Below are 19725 nucleotides of genomic sequence, written 5' to 3' on the forward strand. Positions count from 1 at the left end.
GTGTGGAGGCTATATACAGGGGGCACCAGTACTGAGTCAGTGTGGAGGTTATATACAGGGGGCACCAGTACTGAGTCAGTGTGGAGGTTATATACAGGGGGCACCAGTACTAAGTCAGTGTGGAGGTTATATACAGGGGGCACCGGTACAGAGTCAGTGTGCGGGGTACAGTTTAGTTGAGGTAATCTGTACATGTAGGTGGGGGCGAAGTGACTATGCATAGATAACAAACAGCAAGTAGCAGCAGTGTACAAAAGGAGGGGGGGGTCAATGTAAATTGTCCTGTGACAAATTTATGAATTGTTCAGCGATCTAATGGCTTGGGGGTAGAAGCTGTTGAGGAGCCTTTTAGTCCTAGACTTGGTGCTCCGGTACCGCTTGACGTGCTGTAGTAGAGAAAACAGTCTTGGCTTACTGGAGTCTCTGACAATTAAGGTTAAGGTTAGGGCTAGGGTAAAGGTTAGGTTAGGGCTAGGGTAAAGGTTAAGGTTAGGGCTAGGGTTACTATGTTGACATTTTAGTAATTTAACACACGCTCTAATCCAGAACCACTTACATTTAGTGCATTCATCTTGGGCAGGGACGTCCCAAGGATTCCGCAAATAACTAACTAACCATCTTCCAATATGGGATCAACTTCCCTGCTGTTTCTATGAACATCCTGGCCTTCAGTCCCAGCCTCAGCCACAGCGCCTGCCTGGCCCTGCCTGCACTGGGATTACACTGTGCCTGGTAAAACATGTCACGCGCGCTTGGGCTTTGGTATGCGTGGCTGTATCTAGGCTCCTTTACTTTAAATCATTTATATGTTTTGCTGATGCTATTATCTGAGGCAGGCACCCTGTGCTCCTATGGTTTAACTTTGTCATCCGTTTCTACTGTCAGATACATTGACTGTAGCTATTCAGGAGGTATATGTTTTCTGGGACAGGGAAGCAGCAGGTCTGTAGGGGTTTCTACCTGCAGAGTTTGGTTGGGAGGAGGGGAGGGTTGGTTGCCAGGGTTTGGTTGGGAGGAGGGGAGGGTTGGTTGCCAGGGTTTGGTTGGGAGGAGGGGAGGGTTGGTTGCCAGGGTTTGGTTGGGAGGAGGGGAGGGTTGGTTGCCAGGGTTTGGTTGGGAGGAGGGAGGGGGAGGAGGGTTGGGAGGGGGTTGGTTGCCAGGGTTAGTTAACATTTTAGGTCTCACAGACAGTCACCCACACACCTACACCTACTGTACAGTAGATCCCAGGGTTAGACAAGCATCACTCTGTCTGCCCCCTTCAATAACTATAGCTCGCTCTCTTCTCTTTCTCCCTCTCTCTCTCCCTTTCCCTCTCTCTCTCTTCCTCTTTCTCCCTCTCCCTTTCCCTCTCTCTCTTCCTCTCTTCGACCCCCCTTCTCTCTCCCTCTCAATTCAATTCAAGGTGCTATATTGGCATGATAAACATATGTTAACATTGCCAAAGCAAGTGAAATAGATAATAAATAAAAGTTAAATAAACAAACAATCAAAAATGAACAATAAACATTACACTCACAAAAGTTCCAAATTATTAGAGCTTTTTAAATGTTATATTATGGCTAGATAAAGTGTTGTAACGATGTGCAAATAGTTAAAGTACAAAAGGGAAAATAAATAAATATGGGTTGTTTTTACAATGGTGTTTGTTCTTCACTGGTTGCCCTTTTCTTGTGGCAACAGGTCACAAATCTTGCTGCTGTGATGGCACACTGGTATTTCACCCAGTAGATATGGGAGTTTATCAAAATTGAGTTTGTATTCAAAATTCTTTGGGTCAGTCACAGTGGTCAGGTATTCTGCCACTGTGTACTCTCTGTTTAGGGCCAGTTTGCTCTGTTTTGTTGTTAATTCTTTCCAATGTGTCAAGTAATTATCTTTTTGTTTTCTCATGATTTGGTTGGGTCTAATTGTGCTGTTGTCCTGGGGCTCTGTAGGGTGTGTTTGTGTTTGTGAACAGAGCCCCAGGACCAGCTTGCTTAGGGGACTCTTCTCCAGGTTCATCTCTCTGTAGGTGATGGCTTTGTTAAAAGGTTTGGGAATCACTTCCTTTTAGGTGGTTGTAGAATTTAACAGCTCTTTTCTGGATCTCAAATATAAAATATATTTTGATTTTTACACTTTTTTGGTTACTACATGATTCCATATGTGTCATTTCATCGTTTTGATATCTTCACTATTATTCTACAATGTAGAAAATATATATTTTTTAAACCCTGGAATAAGTAGGTGTGTTCAATCATTTGACTGGTACTGTACATGTAGAAATGCACATGGACACACACACATTCACGTTCACACACGCACATACGTTGCAAAGCACCTTGACACCCTTATGGAGATAAATAACAGTTATTGAATCCAATGCCGACTTACTCGACTGCCCTGCAGTCCAACCAAGGTGCATGAATCCTATAGGAGATATGCTAATTGTATAGGAGCTATTCAAATTGTACAGGAGATATGCTAATTGTATAGGACTTCTACATCTGCATTGCTTGCTGTTTGGAGTTTTAAGCTGTGTTTCTGTACAGCTCTTTGTGACATAGGCTGATGGAAAAAGGGCTTTTATAAATAAATGTGATTGATTGATTGACTGGAATACCTCAAACAAAAACAAACGTTCCTGTGGGTCGTCAGTTGGGAACCCTGGTATCAGAGATATTGTAATTGTACCGGAGATATTCTTTGAATCCATTATGGGGACGAAAGGAAAGTTCAATACAAGACTACAGGCTGTCTCCCTCACAGGATTTAAGTTTTTTCTTTTTGAATTCTGGATGTGTCGTTATAACACGTAAGCTACTGAAGATATGTAACTCGCTATGTGCACCGAGCACTATACTTTGCGCTAAAACGTCTATTTATAGAAACTCTGCAATCTGTGTATCACACTAGGCTTTCAAGGCCCCCAGTGAATTGATTTGATACAATTGTACTGAACTTTAGAGAACATTTTAAAATCGATGAATCCATTCCGGGAGAATCCACACTGCCAGCGAGGGGTGGAGTAAAACTTTATCCGTACAAAATATATATAAACATTTTCTGTATCGGAAGACGATTACAGAAAATTGACTAATACATATGCCAGTTATTCGATCCGTTTGTAGATGCCCATTGAAGTTGATACAGAAACGGGTAACATTAGTAGACCCCCCCCCCCGCTCCGTCTGTATTCATAAAGTAGTCCGGCTGGGTTGAAAGTCGCTCCTCAGTTGGCAAGAATGTTTCGGCTCCCACGGAAATCACTATAATAATTTTAAAGGAACACGGAGTCTGACGTCGGGGGAACTGCAGCGAGCTAGATGAATTTCTAGGATCACTGTCACAAGCCGTTTCATTTTAAAGACTAGGGTATATTTTAAGAGATACCAGTTCTACAAGCCATAACAAGCCACAATACACTTGCTTTACGGATAACATTAAGCTACAGGGTTTCACAACTTCTACAGAGCAGAATGCCTGTGAAAGGAGTCGGGAAAGTGGCTGCGTATTCAAGCAAAGGCGAAAACGTCGGAGTAAGTCAACTGTAGTTTTAACAGTATAGATTGCAACTTTTAGCCTAGGCCATCTCTGTATCGTTATGCGCTGCGTCACAGGAATATGCTGTGTGCTACAGTAATAAATGTTGGATGAGTTTTACGGCCAGTGGCTATAGGCTGCCTTTACGGAGCAACCAATGGCTTTTACAACCGTGTGAATTCACCTGTTGATTTTCACCCTCCCGGCCAATAAGAATGACGCCTGAAGTATTGAGACAAATATTTGCGTTTGTATTTACACAGTTTATATGTCTCGGTTAGGGGCTATATAATCATATGTGGTTGACTATTCCTATTGATTTACTGTTAGATCGTCTAGTCTATCTATTCCAAATGACAGCTATTGTAGGCAGCTGAGTTGATTGTGAATAGATTGTCAATTGTGTTTATTGCCTATTTTAAACGTTTTTAAGAGTAAAAAAAAAATCGTCATTCTGTTTGAAAAGTCGAACTCTCACTTTGTAAAATATCGCCCTGACGCAGTCCCGGAGCGCTGTTGACAGAAACAGCACATCGGAATTATCAGTAATGGAATGGCGAAGTGAGACAATATTTCCAGACTTCCGGAGATTATGGTTATTTGGTCTATTTCCAATACCTAGCCTCAGCATGCCGAAAATCATATCATATTTTTGTCAAGGAGAGAGTACACCACCTCATGGTACAAGATAAGAAGGCTACTATCATGCTATGTTTTATTGTCAATAAGACACATGAAGGATTTAAAGTAGTAATGTGATGTTGTATAAATCTCTATCTAGTTGAAATATTGTGTCAACACATTCTATAATGGCTGAAGTCTCAACATCCCTCCCCTTGGCTGGTCCAGGCTGACCGCTTGCGTGCGTGCGTGCGGGTGCACGCGCTCCGGTCTTTGTGTGTGTGGACGCACCCTGAAGGCTCTCTGTGCTTGGCTCATTACTGTCTGTCTGTCTGAGCCCAGCAGGGGAGGAGCTTAGGGACACAGGATACTGGACATCATTACTGGGAGAGGGGAGCTGGAGGTCTCGGCTATTACGTTTGTCTGTGTGTGCACACTTGTGTATATGTTGTTGAATAGCTGTATGCATTTACAGTAATATCTGTATGCATTTACAGTATATTTGTGTTTATTTCTTTGTGTGTGTGTGTGTGTGTGTGTGTGTGTGTGTGTGTGTGTGTGTGTGTGTGTGTGTGTGTGTGTGTGTGTGTGTGTGTGTGTGTGTGTGTGTGTGTGTGTGTGTGTGTGTGTGTGTATAACGGGGTGAGGATGATCACAGGGCTGACCTCATGACACCCAGCAGCTTCCCCTCCTCAAATCCTCTCAACCCCAGCCATATGGCGTTAATTTACACAGTTACTGTATTCATTCAAATAAAACAGTTGGATGAATTAATATATAATATAACCCCAGCCTTTTATATGGCGACTTACAGTCATGTGTGCATACATTTACTGGGTATTCATTCAAATAAAACAGTTGCCATGCTCTGAACTGAGCTACACAGTACTGATACACATCTTATTCATCAGTCTATCATCTTATTCATCAGTCTAGCATCTTATTCATCAGTCTAGCATCTTATTCATCAGTCTAGCGTCTTATTCATCAGTCTATCATCTTACTCATCAGTCTATCATCTTATTCATCAGTCTATCATCTTACTCATCAGTCTAGCATCTTACTCATCAGTCTATCATCTTACTCATCAGTCTATCATCTTATTCATCAGTCTATCATCTTACTCATCAGTCTATCATCTTATTCATCAGTCTATCATCTTACTCATCAGTCTAGCATCTTACTCATCAGTCTAGTGTCTTATTCATCAGTCTATCATCTTACTCATCAGTCTAGCGTCTTATTCATCAGTCTAGCATCTTACTCATCAGTCTAGCATCTTACTCATCAGTCTAGTGTCTTATTCATCAGTCTATCATCTTACTCATCAGTCTAGTGTCTTATTCATCAGCCTAGCATCTTATTCATCAGTCTAGTGTCTTATTCATCAGTCTATCATCTTACACATCAGTCTAGCGTCTTATTCATCACTCTAGCATCTTATTCATCAGTCTAGTGTCTTATTCATCAGTCTATCATCTTACACATCAGTCTAGGTTCTTATTCATCACTCTAGCATCTTATTCATCAGTCTAGTGTCTTATTCATCAGTCTAGTGTCTTATTCATCAGTCTAGGTTCTTATTCATCAGTCTAGCGTCTTATTCATCAGTCTATCATCTTACTCATCAGTCTATCATCTTACTCATCAGTCTAGTGTCTTATTCATCAGTCTAGCATCTTATTCATCAGTCTAGTGTCTTATTCATCAGTCTAGTGTCTTATTCATCAGTCTAGCGTCTTACTCATCAGTCTATCATCTTACTCATCAGTCTAGTGTCTTATTCATCAGTCTAGCATCTTATTCATCAGTCTAATAAAATCTTATTCATCAGTCTAGTGTCTTATTCATCAGTCTAGCATCTTACTCATCAGTCTAGCATCTTACTCATCAGTCTAGTGTCTTATTCATCAGTCTAGCATCTTACTCATCAGTCTAGCATCTTACTCATCAGTCTAGCATCTTATTCATCAGTCTATCATCTTACTCATCAGTCTAGTGTCTTATTCATCAGCCTAGCATCTTATTCATCAGTCTAGCGTCTTATTCATCAGTCTAGCGTCTTATTCATCAGTCTAGTGTCTTATTCATCAGTCTAGTGTCTTATTCATCAGTCTAGTGTCTTATTCATCAGTCTAGCGTCTTATTCATCAGTCTAGCATCTTACTCATCAGTCTAGCATCTTACTCATCAGTCTAGTGTCTTATTCATCAGTCTAGCATCTTACTCATCAGTCTAGCATCTTACTCATCAGTCTAGCATCTTATTCATCAGTCTATCATCTTACTCATCAGTCTAGTGTCTTATTCATCAGCCTAGCATCTTATTCATCAGTCTAGCGTCTTATTCATCAGGGAAGCTCTTATTCATCAGTCTAGTGTCTTATTCATCAGTCTAGTGTCTTATTCATCAGTCTAGTGTCTTATTCATCAGTCTAGCGTCTTATTCATCAGTCTAGCATTTCAGAAAATCCCCCAGTATAAAAACTAGGGTCCCACTTTAAACTACTTGTGCAGGCTTTATTGCACATCCATGAAGTGTTCACAAGCACTATGACACATATCTGAAGCACCTATAGAGGCCTTGTACCAGTGTTTCCCCTATATTCATTTAGCAGCGCCGGGCCGCCACTCCCAGCAATATAATAAAATAATAATAATAATTGTGTAAACTTTAATGACTAAAACCAGATATAAATTATGTAGAAAAGATAATGGAGCTACAGTATATATTTTCTTTTTACACCTTTATTTAACTAGGCAAGTCAGTTAAGAACAAATTCTTATTCACAATGACGGCCTACCCCGGCCAAACCCTCCCCTAACATGGCCAGGCCAATTGTGAGTCCGCCCAGGAATATGGGACTCCAGATCACGGAATAGTTGGAGTCAGCCCAGGAAAACCCGGGTCTGGAGTGATGGCTCCAGGAATGCGTTGGAGTCAGGTCCAGGAATGGCTGGAGTCAGGATCCCTGGGTAGGTTAGTTTCTAAATGTAATCCGTTAGTAGTTACCTTTCTAAAATTGTAATCAGTAACGTAACGTTTGGATTACCTAAAGTCAGTAACATAATCTGATGACTTTCAGTTACTTTTAGATTACTTTCCCCTTAAGGGGCGAAGGTTAGCATTTTTCGTCATGAATCTTGTTCTGGGGGAAGCTCTTTAATGATCACAAACTAAACCTAACGTTAACCCTAACCTTAACTGCTAACTCTAATGTCTAACCCTAACCGTACATTTTGAGAAAAAAGCAAATTTTTGTTTTAATAAATCTTTACAATAAGCCAATGTTGACTGTTCTGCCACAGTCTCTGCCTCATGGACAAGACTCGTCCCAAAACACATCAATCCGTTTGTTTCAATTCAAGCTACTATATATGAGATATTGAACATTCAGCCCTGTGCAGACTGCCATGAGGAAACAATCAATAGAACATAGTTTCAGGTACTGTCCATCGGTGGCTCGCTTTTGGAGTCAGGTCCAGGAATAGTTGTTATGTCATAATATCAGGGTTTAGATGGACCTGCAAACTGTATTGTTAGGGGATCTGAAAAATTGCGATGAGTCAGTAGGAAATATCATTATACTCTATATCTGGGAAAGTCTTCATGGCCAGGAATAGTTGGAGTCAGGCCCAGGAATAGTTGGAGTCAGGCCCAGGAATGGTTGGAGTCAGGCCCAGGAATAGTTGGAGTCAGGCCCAGGAATGGTTGGAGTCAGGCCCAGGAATAGTTGGAGTCAGGCCCAGGAATGGTTGGAGTCAGGTCCAGGAATGGTTGGAGTCAGGCCCAGGAATAGTTGGAGTCAGGCCCAGGAATGGTTGGAGTCAGGTCCAGGAATGGTTGGAGTCAGGCCCAGGAATAGTTGGAGTCAGGTCCAGGAATGGTTGGAGTCAGGTCCAGGAATGGTTGGAGTCAGGTCCAGGAATGGTTGGAGTCAGGTCCAGGAATGGTTGGAGTCAGGTCCAGGAATGGTTGGGGTCAGGTCCAGGAATAGTTGGAGTCAGGTCCAGGAATAGTTGGAGTCAGGTCCAGGAATAGTTGGAGTCAGGTCCAGGAATAGTTGGAGTCAGGCCCAGGAATGGTTGGAGTCAGGTCCAGGAATAGTTGGAGTCAGGTCCAGGAATGGTTGGAGTCAGGTCCAGGAATGGTTGGAGTCAGGTCCAGGAATGGTTGGAGTCAGGCCCAGGAATGGTTGGAGTCAGGTCCAGGAATGGTTGGAGTCAGGTCCAGGAATGGTTGGAGTCAGGTCCAGGAATGGTTGGAGTCAGGTCCAGGAATGGTTGGAGTCAGGTCCAGGAATGGTTGGAGTCAGGCCCAGGAATGGTTGGAGTCAGGCCCAGGAATGGTTGGAGTCAGGCCCAGGAATGGTTGGAGTCAGGTCCAGGAATGGTTGGAGTCAGGCCCAGGAATGGTTGTTATGTCATAATATCAGGGTTTAGATGGACCTGTATTGTATTGTTAGGGGATCTGAAAAATTACAGTAGGAAATATCATTATACAGTATATCTGGGAAAGTCTTTAGGTCCAGGAATCGTTGTTAATTACACTAGGAAATATCATTATACAGTATATCTGGGAAAGTCTTCAGGCCCCTTCCTCTTTCCACATTCGCATTATTCTAAAATGGATTAAATTCATTTAAAAAAAATCCTCATCAATCTACCCACAATACCCCATAATGACGAAGCGAAAACAGTTTTTTTAGAAGAAAAAAATCAAATACCTTATTTACAAAAGTATTCAGACCTTTTACTATGAGACTTGAAATTGAGCTCAAGTGCTTCCTGTTTCCATTGATCATCCTTGAGATGTTTCTACATCTTGATTGGAGTCCGCCTGTGGTGAATTCAATTGATTGGACATGATTTGGAAAGGCACACACAAGATTCTCTGGTCTGATGAAACCAAGATTGAACACTTTGGCCTAAATTCCAAGCGTCACGTCTGGAGGAAACCTGGCACCATCCCTACGGGAAATGTTGGTGGCAGCATCATGCTGTGGGGATGTTTTTCAGCAGCAGAGACTGGGAGACTAGTCAGGATCGAGGGAAAGATGAACGGAGCAAAGTACAGAGAGATCCTTGATGAAAACCTGCTCCAGAGCACTCAGAACCTCAGACTAGGGCGAAGGTTCACCTTCCAACAGGACAACGACCCTAAGCACACAGCCAAGACAACACAGGAGTGGCTTCGGGACAAGGCTCTGAATGTCCTTGAGTGGCCCAGCCAGAGCCCGGACTCGAACCCAATCGAACATCTTTGGAGAGACCTGAAAATAGCTGTGCATTTATGTTCCCCATCCAACCAAATAACCTCCCGAAATACAGATGTGCCAAGCTTGTAGCGTCATACCCAAGAAGACTTGAGTTTAAAATCACTGCCAAAGGTGCTTCAACAAAATACTGAGTAAAGGGTCTGAATACTTATGTAAATGTGATATTTCACATTTCACACACGCTCTTAACCACTAGGCTACCTGCCGACCATAAATGTAGTTTTGTACTGTAATTGTAAGCAGACAACGGGAAAATTGCATTTGGAAAAGGTGACGTTTTTGCAGTGAGCCAATCCGGTAACCAAGGTAACAAAGGTTTTTCCCATCCACAGGCGAGCTAATACCGACTGATACTATAGGCCTACTTTATGAGTGACTGTGTGTTTAAATGCATATTATAAACCGAGTGTGTATATATAACTATGTAGAAGTGATCCCTCAGGGGAGAGAGATGGGCAGAGCAGACATAAGGGCGTGTCTGTGTTTCCAACCGCCTTAGAGTGGAGCAGGTGGTCCCAGCAGTAATCCCCCAGAAGGCCGTGTCAGTTCTAATCTCTCGGGGGGCCGTTTTGGCTTTGACCAACACACACACACACACACACACACACACACACACACACACACACACACACACACACACACACACACACACACACACACACACACACACACACACACACACACACACACACACACACACACACACACACACTGACCAGCCGGAAACACTCACACCCTATAATTAGGACACTCACAGACCAGATTATGTTGATTCCATCTTTCTAGTTTTCTAGATGAGCTTGCGTCAAGATTTGAAACTTCATTAAATAATATGTTATATTATATTATAGCCCGTTTCTGATCACGTCTTTGGTAACTCAGCAGAGTGCACAGCTGGGGATGAACAGTACAGTTTGTAGACAGACAGTTTAGGAACAAATATAAAGTATATGAAATACCTGTTGTGTCAGAATGTGTTCATTTACGGCAGCATATATCCCTCTAGAGGTTATCAGGGGTCATGTAGTCTGATCTGACACATCCTTCAACCACATCGCCGGGCCGAGGGTTCCCCTGTGGCGCGGTGGTCTAAGGCACTGCATCTCAGTGCAAGAGGCATCACTATAGTACCTGGTACGAATCCGGTCTGCATCACATCCGGCCGCGATTGGGAGTCCCTTAGGGCGGCTCACAATTGGCCCAGCGTCGTCTGGGTTTGGCCGGAGTAGGCTGTCATTGTAAATAAGAATTTGTTCTTAACTGACTTGCCTAGTTAAATAAAGGTTAAATATTTTTTTTCAACAATTCTTCTCAGGGGGAGTTAAACATTCCACAGATTACCAAATGCCACCCTATACACTATATAGTGATCACTTTTGACCAGGGTCTATAGGGTAGTAGAGTACTATGGAATAGGGTTCTATTTGGGACGCAATCCCTGTCAGACCACAGCCGAGACAGGCCTTGTTCCAATACTAAGGAAGTGTCAGACCACAGCCCAGACAGGCCTTGTTCCAATACTAAGGAAGTGTCAGACCACAGCCGAGACAGGCCTTGTTCCAATACTAAGGAAGTGACAGACCACAGCCCAGACAGGCCTTGTTCCAATACTAAGGAAGTGTCAGACCACAGCCGAGACAGACCTTGTTCCAATACTAAGGAAGTGTCAGACCACAGCCGAGACAGGCCTTGTTCCAATACTAAGGAAGTGTCAGACCACAGCCGAGACAGGCCTTGTTCCAATACTAAGGAAGTGTCAGACCACAGCCGAGACAGACCTTGTTCCAATACTAAGGAAGTGTCAGACCACAGCCGAGACAGGCCTTGTTCCAATACTAAGGAAGTGACAGACCACAGCCCAGACAGGCCTTGTTCCAATACTAAGGAAGTGTCAGACCACAGCCGAGACAGACCTTGTTCCAATACTAAGGAAGTGTCAGACCACAGCCGAGACAGGCCTTGTTCCAATACTAAGGAAGTGACAGACCACAGCCCAGACAGGCCTTGTAAGGAAGTGTCAGACCACAGCCGAGACAGGCCTTGTTCCAATACTAAGGAAGTGTCAGACCACAGCCGAGACAGGCCTTGTTCCAATACTAAGGAAGTGTCAGACCACAGCCGAGACAGGCCTTGTTCCAATACTAAGGAAGTGTCAGACCACAGCCGAGACAGGCCTTGTTCCAATACTAAGGAAGTGTCAGACCACAGCCGAGACAGGCCTTGTTCCAGTACTTTAAAATGTATTCTCCCTCCTCCTTCCCTAGAGGTAAATCAGTTTAAGTGACAGTGTTTTTTGAGTAGGCCTATTTCAACTCTATGTACCTTGATTTAGTCTGACTGTGGATGATTTCCATGAGGAAGCCCTTCATGTTAGATTATTGGATTGATGCAGGTGGGTGCCTCACGTATGCATGTTTCTCCTATCCTTGTCATGTGAGGTCTATGATTACTATTCTAACAGACTCTAACCCCTCTCAGCTCTCTTCCCCACCCGAGAGAGAGAGACAGAGAGAGACAGAGAGAGACAGAGAGAGACAGAGAGAGACAGAGAGAGAGAGAGAGAGAGAGAGAGAGACAGAGAGAGACAGAGACAGCACAGAGACAGCACTAGAGACAGCACTAGAGACAGCACTAGAGACAGCACTAGAGACAGCACTAGAGACTGCAGTCCACTCCAAGCAGAAAGGCTGATTGTTCCAGTCTCAGTCACGGGTCTCAGTTTGCTGTTTGTGTTGATAAAACAGTGGCTGTTTAGGAGTGCCAGGGTCGTGTCTCAGAGCCTTGGCTCATCTCTAGCCCTCTGTTCTCTCTCTCCACTGGGCCAGCTTTTCTCCCCACTGTCCATTGTGATGTCATCTCATTAGTGACTCATTCTATTTGCATATTCTGAATTCCTCTTCTCTTATTTGTATTATTAGGTGACCTGTTTACTATATAGCATTTTAAGAGAAAATAATGTGAAGCTCTTTGTAAATAAAATTATTATTATTACATAAGTATTATTAGCACGATTAGTCTAAATTATTCATAGTTTGCCCTCTCTCTCAATCTCCAGGAAAGACTTGAATGGCTTTATGGGGGAAAAACACTATTGAGATAGGAACACCTTTTCTGTATGTCTCAGCAACCTGGGCATGAACATCTCTTTGTTTTTTCTTCATGATAAATGGTTCTATTTTTATCATCTTCCCTTCAGTGTTGCACCTGGGATTGTGTCTCTGTATAGAATATCTGACAGACCAGAGCAGCAGAGAGCAGAGAGGAAACTATTAGGCTTTGATCACTGGGAGGAAGCCCATCAGTAAACAACCACTTCAGACACTGGCCTCTATCTCTCTCTCTTCCTATTTCTCTCCATTCCTCTCTCTCTCTCTTCTGTGTTCTACCTCTGCCTCTCTGTTCTGTGTTCTACCTCTGCCTCTCTGTTCTGTGTTCTCCCTCTGCCTCTCTGTTCTGTGTTCTGCCTCTCTGTTCTGTGTTCTACCTCTGCCTTTCTGTTCTGTGTTCTGCCTCTCTGTTCTGTGTTCTCCCTCTGCCTCTCTGTTCTGTGTTCTGCCTCTCTGTTCTGTGTTCTCCCTCTGCCTCTCTGTTCTGTGTTCTCCCTCTGCCTCTCTGTTCTGTGTTCTCCCTCTGCCTCTCTGTTCTGTGTTCTGCCTCTCTGTTCTGTGTTCTACCTCTGCCTCTCTGTTCTGTGTTCTGCCTCTCTGTTCTGTGTTCTCCCTCTGCCTCTCTGTTCTGTGTTCTGCCTCTCTGTTCTGTGTTCTGCCTCTCTGTTCTGTGTTCTGCCTCTCTGTTCTGTGTTCTGCCTCTCTGTTTTGTGTTCTGCCTCTCTGTTCTGCGTTCTGCCTCTCTGTTCTGTGTTCTCCCTCTGCCTCTCTGTTCTGTGTTCTCCCTCTGCCTCTCTGTTCTGTGTTCTACCTCTGCCTCTCTGTTCTGTGTTCTCCCTCTGCCTCTCTGTTCTGTGTTCTGCCTCTCTGTTCTGTGTTCTGACTCTCTGTTCTGTGTTCTCCCTCTGCCTCTCTGTTCTGTGTTTTGCCTCTCTGTTCTGTGTTCTGCCTCTCTGTTCTGTGTTCTCCCTCTGCCTCTCTGTTCTGTGTTCTGCCTCTCTGTTCTGTGTTCTGCCTCTCTGTTCTGTGTTCTCCCTCTGCCTCTCTGTTCTGTGTTCTGCCTCTCTGTTCTGTGTTCTGCCTCTCTGTTCTGTGTTCTGCCTCTCTGTTCTGTGTTCTCCCTCTGCCTCTCTGTTCTGTGTTCTGCCTCTCTGTTCTGTGTTCTGCCTCTCTGTTCTGTGTTCTCCCTCTGCCTCTCTGTTCTGTGTTCTGCCTCTCTGTTCTGTGTTCTGCCTCTCTGTTCTGTGTTCTGCCTCTGCCTCTCTGTTCTGTGTTCTGCCTCTCTGTTCTGTGTTCTACCTCTGCCTCTCTGTTCTGTGTTCTGCCTCTGCCTCTCTGTTCTGTGTTCTCCCTCTGCCTCTCTGTTCTGTGTTCTGCCTCTCTGTTCTGCGTTCTGCCTCTCTGTTCTGTGTTCTGCCTCTGTTCTGTGGTCTGCCTCTCTGTTCTGTGGTCTGCCTCTCTGCTCTGTGTTCTGCCTCTCTGTTCTGTGTTCTGCCTCTCTGTTCTGCATTCTGCCTCTCTGTTCTGTGTTCTGCCTCTCTGTTCTGTGTTCTGCCTCTGTGTTCTGCCTCTCTGTTCTGTGTTCTGCCTCTGTTCTGTGTTCTGCCTCTCTGTTCTGTGTTCTGCCTCTCTGTTCTGTGTTCTGCCTCCCTGTTCTGTGTTCTGCCTCCCTGTTCTGTGTTCTGCCTCTCTGTTCTGTGTTCTGCCTCTCTGTTCTGTGTTCTGCCTCTCTGTTCTGTGTTCTGCCTCCCTGTTCTGTGTTCTGCCTCCCTGTTCTGTGTTCTGCCTCTCTGTTCTGTGTTCTGCCTCTCAGTTCTGTGTTCTGCCTCTCAGTTCTGTGTTCTGCCTCTCTGTTCTGTGTTCTGCCTCTCAGTTCTGTGTTCTGCCTCTGTTCTGTGTTCTCCCTCATCTCCCTCCTTCTCCGGTCAGTTCATCCTACAGCTTCCTGAGTCCTGTTTTATATCCTGGATCATCAATAGCAGAGGGTCTATCTATTGTTCTATCTGCACTGAGGGGGAAGTGATGTCAGGATAAATACATCATAATAATACAATCAGAACACTGCTGTTTGTTGATGTAGCACTGGGGTTGCTATGGTAATTATTTCACTCCAATGGTTTCCTCAATCATATTGCCCCGATAGGAGTTATGGTATAAAAAAAAAACTTTGCATTCAACTTTGCATTTTTCGCGGATCACAAACCCTGTTCATCTGAAGCTGAAGGAAGGCTGAATGCGCAAAGTATTTGAAGGAAAACAAATCTACTATTTGAAGTCGTACCCAGGTCTGTGGGGAGACCTTGTCTGGCTGTTTGATCTGAGAAATGCAACAGACGCCACAAGGAAGAGCCAATTCATTGGACACATGGCCACGGTCACACTCCTACACACTCCTACACACGCGCACACACACACACACACACACACACACACACACACACACACACACACACACACACACACACACACACACACACACACACACACACACACACACACACACACACACACACACACACACACACACACACACACACACACACACACACACACACACACACTGCATTACTTCTGTAACCAACACTGGATAATCTGAAGCACATTACCTGTATGTATCTGTAGTTCTCTGACATAGTTAACCTGTCATGTCCTCTACTTCTCTGAGTTAACCTGTCCTGTCCTCTACTTCTCTCAGAGTTAACCTGTCCTGTCCTCTACTTCTCTCAGTCAGAGTTAACCTGTCCTGTCCTCTACTTCTCTCAGTCAGAGTTAACCTGTCCTGTCTACTTCTCTGAGTCAGAGTTAACCTGTCCTGTCCTCTACTTCTCTGAGTCAGAGTTAACCTGTCCTGTCCTCTACTTCTCTCAGTCAGAGTTAACCTGTCCTGTCCTCTACTTCTCTCAGTCAGAGTTAACCTGGTCCTGTCCTCTACTTCTCTCAGTCAGAGTTAACCTGGTCCTGTCCTCTACTTCTATCAGTCAGAGTTAACCTGTCCTGTCCTCTACTTCTATCAGTCAGAGTTAACCTGTCCTGTCCTCTACTTCTATCAGAGTTAACCTGCCCTGTCCTCTACGTCTCTCAGTCAGAGTTAACCTGGTCCTGTCCTGTCCTCTACTTCTCTCAGTCAGAGTTAACCTGTCCTGTCCTGTCCTCTAATTCTCTCAGTCAGAGTAACCTGTCCTGTCCTGTCCTCTACTTCTCTCAGTCAGAGTAACCTGTCCTGTCCTGTCCTCTACTTCTCCCAGTCAGAGTAACCTGTCCTGTCCTCTACTTCTCTCAGTCAGAGTAACCTGTCCTGTCCTGTCCTCTACGTCTCTCAGTCAGAGTTAACCTGTCCTGTCCTCTACCTCTCTCAGTCAGAGTAACCTGTCCTGTCCTCTACTTCTCCCAGTCAGAGTAACCTGTCCTGTCCTGTCCTCTACTTCTCTCAGTCAGAGTAACCTGTCCTGTCCTGTCCTCTACTTCTCTCAGTCAGAGTAACCTGTCCTGTCCTGTCCTCTACTTCTCTGAGTCAGAGTTAACCTGTCCTGTCCTCTACTTCTCTCAGTCAGAGTAACCTGTCCTGTCCTCTACTTCTCTCAGTCAGAGAACCTGTCCTGTCCTGTCCTCTACTTCTCCCAGTCAGAGTAACCTGTCCTGTCCTCTACTTCTCTCAGTCAGAGTAACCTGTCCTGTCCTCTACGTCTCTCAGTCAGAGTTAACCTGTCCTGTCCTGTCCTGTACTTCTCTCAGTCAGAGTAACCTGTCCTGTCCTCTACTTCTCTCAGTCAGAGTAACCTGTCCTGTCCTGTCCTGTCCTCTACTTCTCTCAGTCAGAGTAACCTGTCCTGTCCCGTCCTTTACTTCTCTGAGTCAGAGTTAACCTGTCCTGTCCTCTACTTCTCTCAGTCAGAGAAACCTGTCCTGTCCTCTACTTCTCTCAGTCAGAGTTAACCTGTCCTGTCCTCTACTTCTCTCAGTCAGAGTTAACCTGTCCTGTCCTCTACTTCTCTCAGTCAGAGTTAACCTGGTCCTTTCCTCTAGTAGTTCAACACTCAGCTGGTGGTTTGGTTAGTTCAACACTCAGCTGGTTTGGGTAGTTCAACACTCAGCTGGTTTGGTTAGTTCAACACTCAGCTGGTTTGGTTAGTTCAACACTCAGCTGGTTTGGGTAGTTCAACACTCAGCTGGTTTGGGTAGTTCAACACTCAGCTGGTTTGGGAAGTTCAACACTCAGCTGGTTTGGGAAGTTCAACACTCAGCTGGTTTGGGAAGTTCAACACTCATCTGGTTTGGTTAGTTCAACACTCAGCTGGTTTGGTTAGTTCAACACTCAGCTGGTTTGGTTAGTTCAACACTCAGCTGGTTTGGTTAGTTCAACACTCAGCTGGTTTGGGTAGTTCAACACTCAGCTGGTTTGGTTAGTTCAACACTCAGCTGGTGGTTTGGGTAGTTCAACACTCAGCTGGTTTGGTTAGTTCAACACTCAGCTGGTTTGGTTAGTTCAACACTCAGCTGGTGGTTTGGTTAGTTCAACACTCAGCTGGTTTGGTTAGGTTAGTTCAACACTCAGCTGGTTTGTTTGGTTAGTTCAACACTCAGCTGGTTTGGTTAGTTCAACACTCAGCTGGTGGTTTGGTTAGTTCAACACTCAGCTGGTTTGGTTAGTTCAACACTCAGCTGGTTTGGTTAGTTCAACACTCAGCTGGTTTGGTTAGTTCAACACTCAGCTGGTTTGGTTAGTTCAACACTCAGCTGGTGGTTTGGTTAGTTCAACACTCAGCTGGTTTGGTTTGGTTTAGTTCAACACTCAGCTGGTTTGGTTAGTTCAACACTCAGCTGGTTTGGTTAGTTCAACACTCAGCTGGTTTGGTTAGTTCAACACTCAGCTGGTTTGGTTAGTTCAACACTCAGCTGGTTTGGTTAGTTCAACACTCAGCTGGTTTGGTTAGTTCAACACTCAGCTGGTTTGTTTGGTTAGTTCAACACTCAGCTGGTTTGTTTGGTTAGTTCAACACTCAGCTGGTTTGGTTAGTTCAACACTCAGCTGCTGGTTTGGTTAGTTCAACACTCAGCTGGTTTGGTTAGTTCAACACTCAGCTGGTTTGGTTAGTTCAACACTCAGCTGGTTTGGTTAGTTCAACACTCAGCTGGTTTGGTTAGTTCAACACTCAGCTGGTTTGGTTAGTTCAACACTCAGCTGGTTTGGTTAGTTCAACACTCAGCTGGTTTGGTTAGTTCAACACTCAGCTGGTTTGGTTAGTTCAACACTCAGCTGGTGGTTTGGTTAGTTCAACACTCAGCTGGTTTGGGTAGTTCAACACTCAGCTGGTTTGGTTGGTTAGTTCAACACTCAGCTGGTTTGTTTGGTTAGTTCAACACTCAGCTGGTTTGGTTAGTTCAACACTCAGCTGGTTTGGTTAGTTCAACACTCAGCTGGTGGTTTGGTTAGTTCAACACTCAGCTGGTTTGGTTAGGTTAGTTCAACACTCAGCTGGTTTGTTTGGTTAGTTCAACACTCAGCTGGTTTGGTTAGTTCAACACTCAGCTGGTGGTTTGGTTAGTTCAACACTCAGCTGGTTTGGTTAGTTCAACACTCAGCTGGTTTGGTTAGTTCAACACTCAGCTGGTTTGGTTAGTTCAACACTCAGCTGGTTTGGTTAGTTCAACACTCAGCTGGTGGTTTGGTTAGTTCAACACTCAGCTGGTTTGGTTAGTTCAACACTCAGCTGGTTTGGTTAGTTCAACACTCAGCTGGTTTGGTTAGTTCAACACTCAGCTGGTTTGGTTAGTTCAACACTCAGCTGGTTTGGTTAGTTCAACACTCAGCTGGTTTGGTTAGTTCAACACTCAGCTGGTTTGGTTAGTTCAACACTCAGCTGGTTTGTTTGGTTAGTTCAACACTCAGCTGGTTTGTTTGGTTAGTTCAACACTCAGCTGGTTTGGTTAGTTCAACACTCAGCTGCTGGTTTGGTTAGTTCAACACTCAGCTGGTTTGGTTAGTTCAACACTCAGCTGGTTTGGTTAGTTCAACACTCAGCTGGTTTGGTTAGTTCAACACTCAGCTGGTTTGGTTAGTTCAACACTCAGCTGGTTTGGTTAGTTCAACACTCAGCTGGTTTGGTTAGTTCAACACTCAGCTGGTTTGGTTAGTTCAACACTCAGCTGGTTTGGTTAGTTCAACACTCAGCTGGTGGTTTGGTTAGTTCAACACTCAGCTGGTTTGGGTAGTTCAACACTCAGCTGGTTTGGTTGGTTAGTTCAACACTCAGCTGGTTTGTTTGGTTAGTTCAACACTCAGCTGGTTTGGTTAGTTCAACACTCAGCTGGTTTGTTTGGTTAGTTCAACACTCAGCTGGTTTGTTTGGTTAGTTCAACACTCAGCTGGTTTGTTTGGTTAGTTCAACACTCAGCTGGTTTGTTTGGTTAGTTCAACACTCAGCTGGTTTGGTTAGTTCAACACTCAGCTGGTGGTTTGGTTAGTTCAACACTCAGCTGGTTTGTTTGGTTAGTTCAACACTCAGCTGGTTTGTTTGGTTAGTTCAACACTCATCTGGTTTGGTTAGTTCAACACTCAGCTGGTTTGGTTAGTTCAACACTCAGCTGGTGGTTTGGTTAGTTCAACACTCAGCTGGTTTGTTTGGTTAGTTCAACACTCAGCTGGTTTGTTTGGTTAGTTCAACACTCAGCTGGTTTGTTTGGTTAGTTCAACACTCAGCTGGTTTGTTTGGTTAGTTCAACACTCAGCTGGTTTGGTTAGTTCAACACTCAGCTGGTGGTTTGGTTAGTTCAACACTCAGCTGGTTTGTTTGGTTAGTTCAACACTCAGCTGGTTTGTTTGGTTAGTTCAACACTCATCTGGTTTGGTTAGTTCAACACTCAGCTGGTTTGGTTAGTTCAACACTCAGCTGGTTTGGTTAGTTCAACACTCAGCTGGTTTGTTTGGTTAGTTCAACACTCAGCTGGTTTGTTTGGTTAGTTCAACACTCAGCTGGTTTGGTTAGTTCAACACTCAGCTGGTGGTTTGGTTAGTTCAACACTCAGCTGGTTTGTTTGGTTAGTTCAACACTCAGCTGGTTTGTTTGGTTAGTTCAACACTCATCTGGTTTGGTTAGTTCAACACTCAGCTGGTTTGGTTAGTTCAACACTCAGCTGGTGGTTTGGTTAGTTCAACACTCAGCTGGTTTGTTTGGTTAGTTCAACACTCAGCTGGTT

At 44.4% G+C, this 19725-nt stretch overlaps 1 protein-coding gene across 3 annotated transcripts in view; it reads left to right on the plus strand.

Annotated features, from left to right (window-relative positions):
• LOC124036610 (tight junction protein ZO-2-like) overlaps positions 1 to 19725 on the plus strand; it is a 268862-nt gene that overhangs the window by 131174 nt on the left and 117963 nt on the right. Inside the window, exon 1 of one of the 3 annotated variants that reach the window (XM_046351413.1) lies at positions 3191 to 3521. The exons of the other annotated variants lie outside the window; for them this stretch is intronic. Within the exon in view, the coding sequence (XP_046207369.1) occupies positions 3462 to 3521 (60 nt within the window). The 5' untranslated portion in view covers positions 3191 to 3461. Of the gene's footprint in view, positions 1 to 3190; positions 3522 to 19725 lie in introns of those variants that run through there. 3 annotated transcript variants of the gene reach the window in all.

The sequence above is a fragment of the Oncorhynchus gorbuscha genome, linkage group LG05 (assembly GCF_021184085.1).
Source record: "Oncorhynchus gorbuscha isolate QuinsamMale2020 ecotype Even-year linkage group LG05, OgorEven_v1.0, whole genome shotgun sequence".
Taxonomy (NCBI): domain Eukaryota; kingdom Metazoa; phylum Chordata; class Actinopteri; order Salmoniformes; family Salmonidae; genus Oncorhynchus; species Oncorhynchus gorbuscha.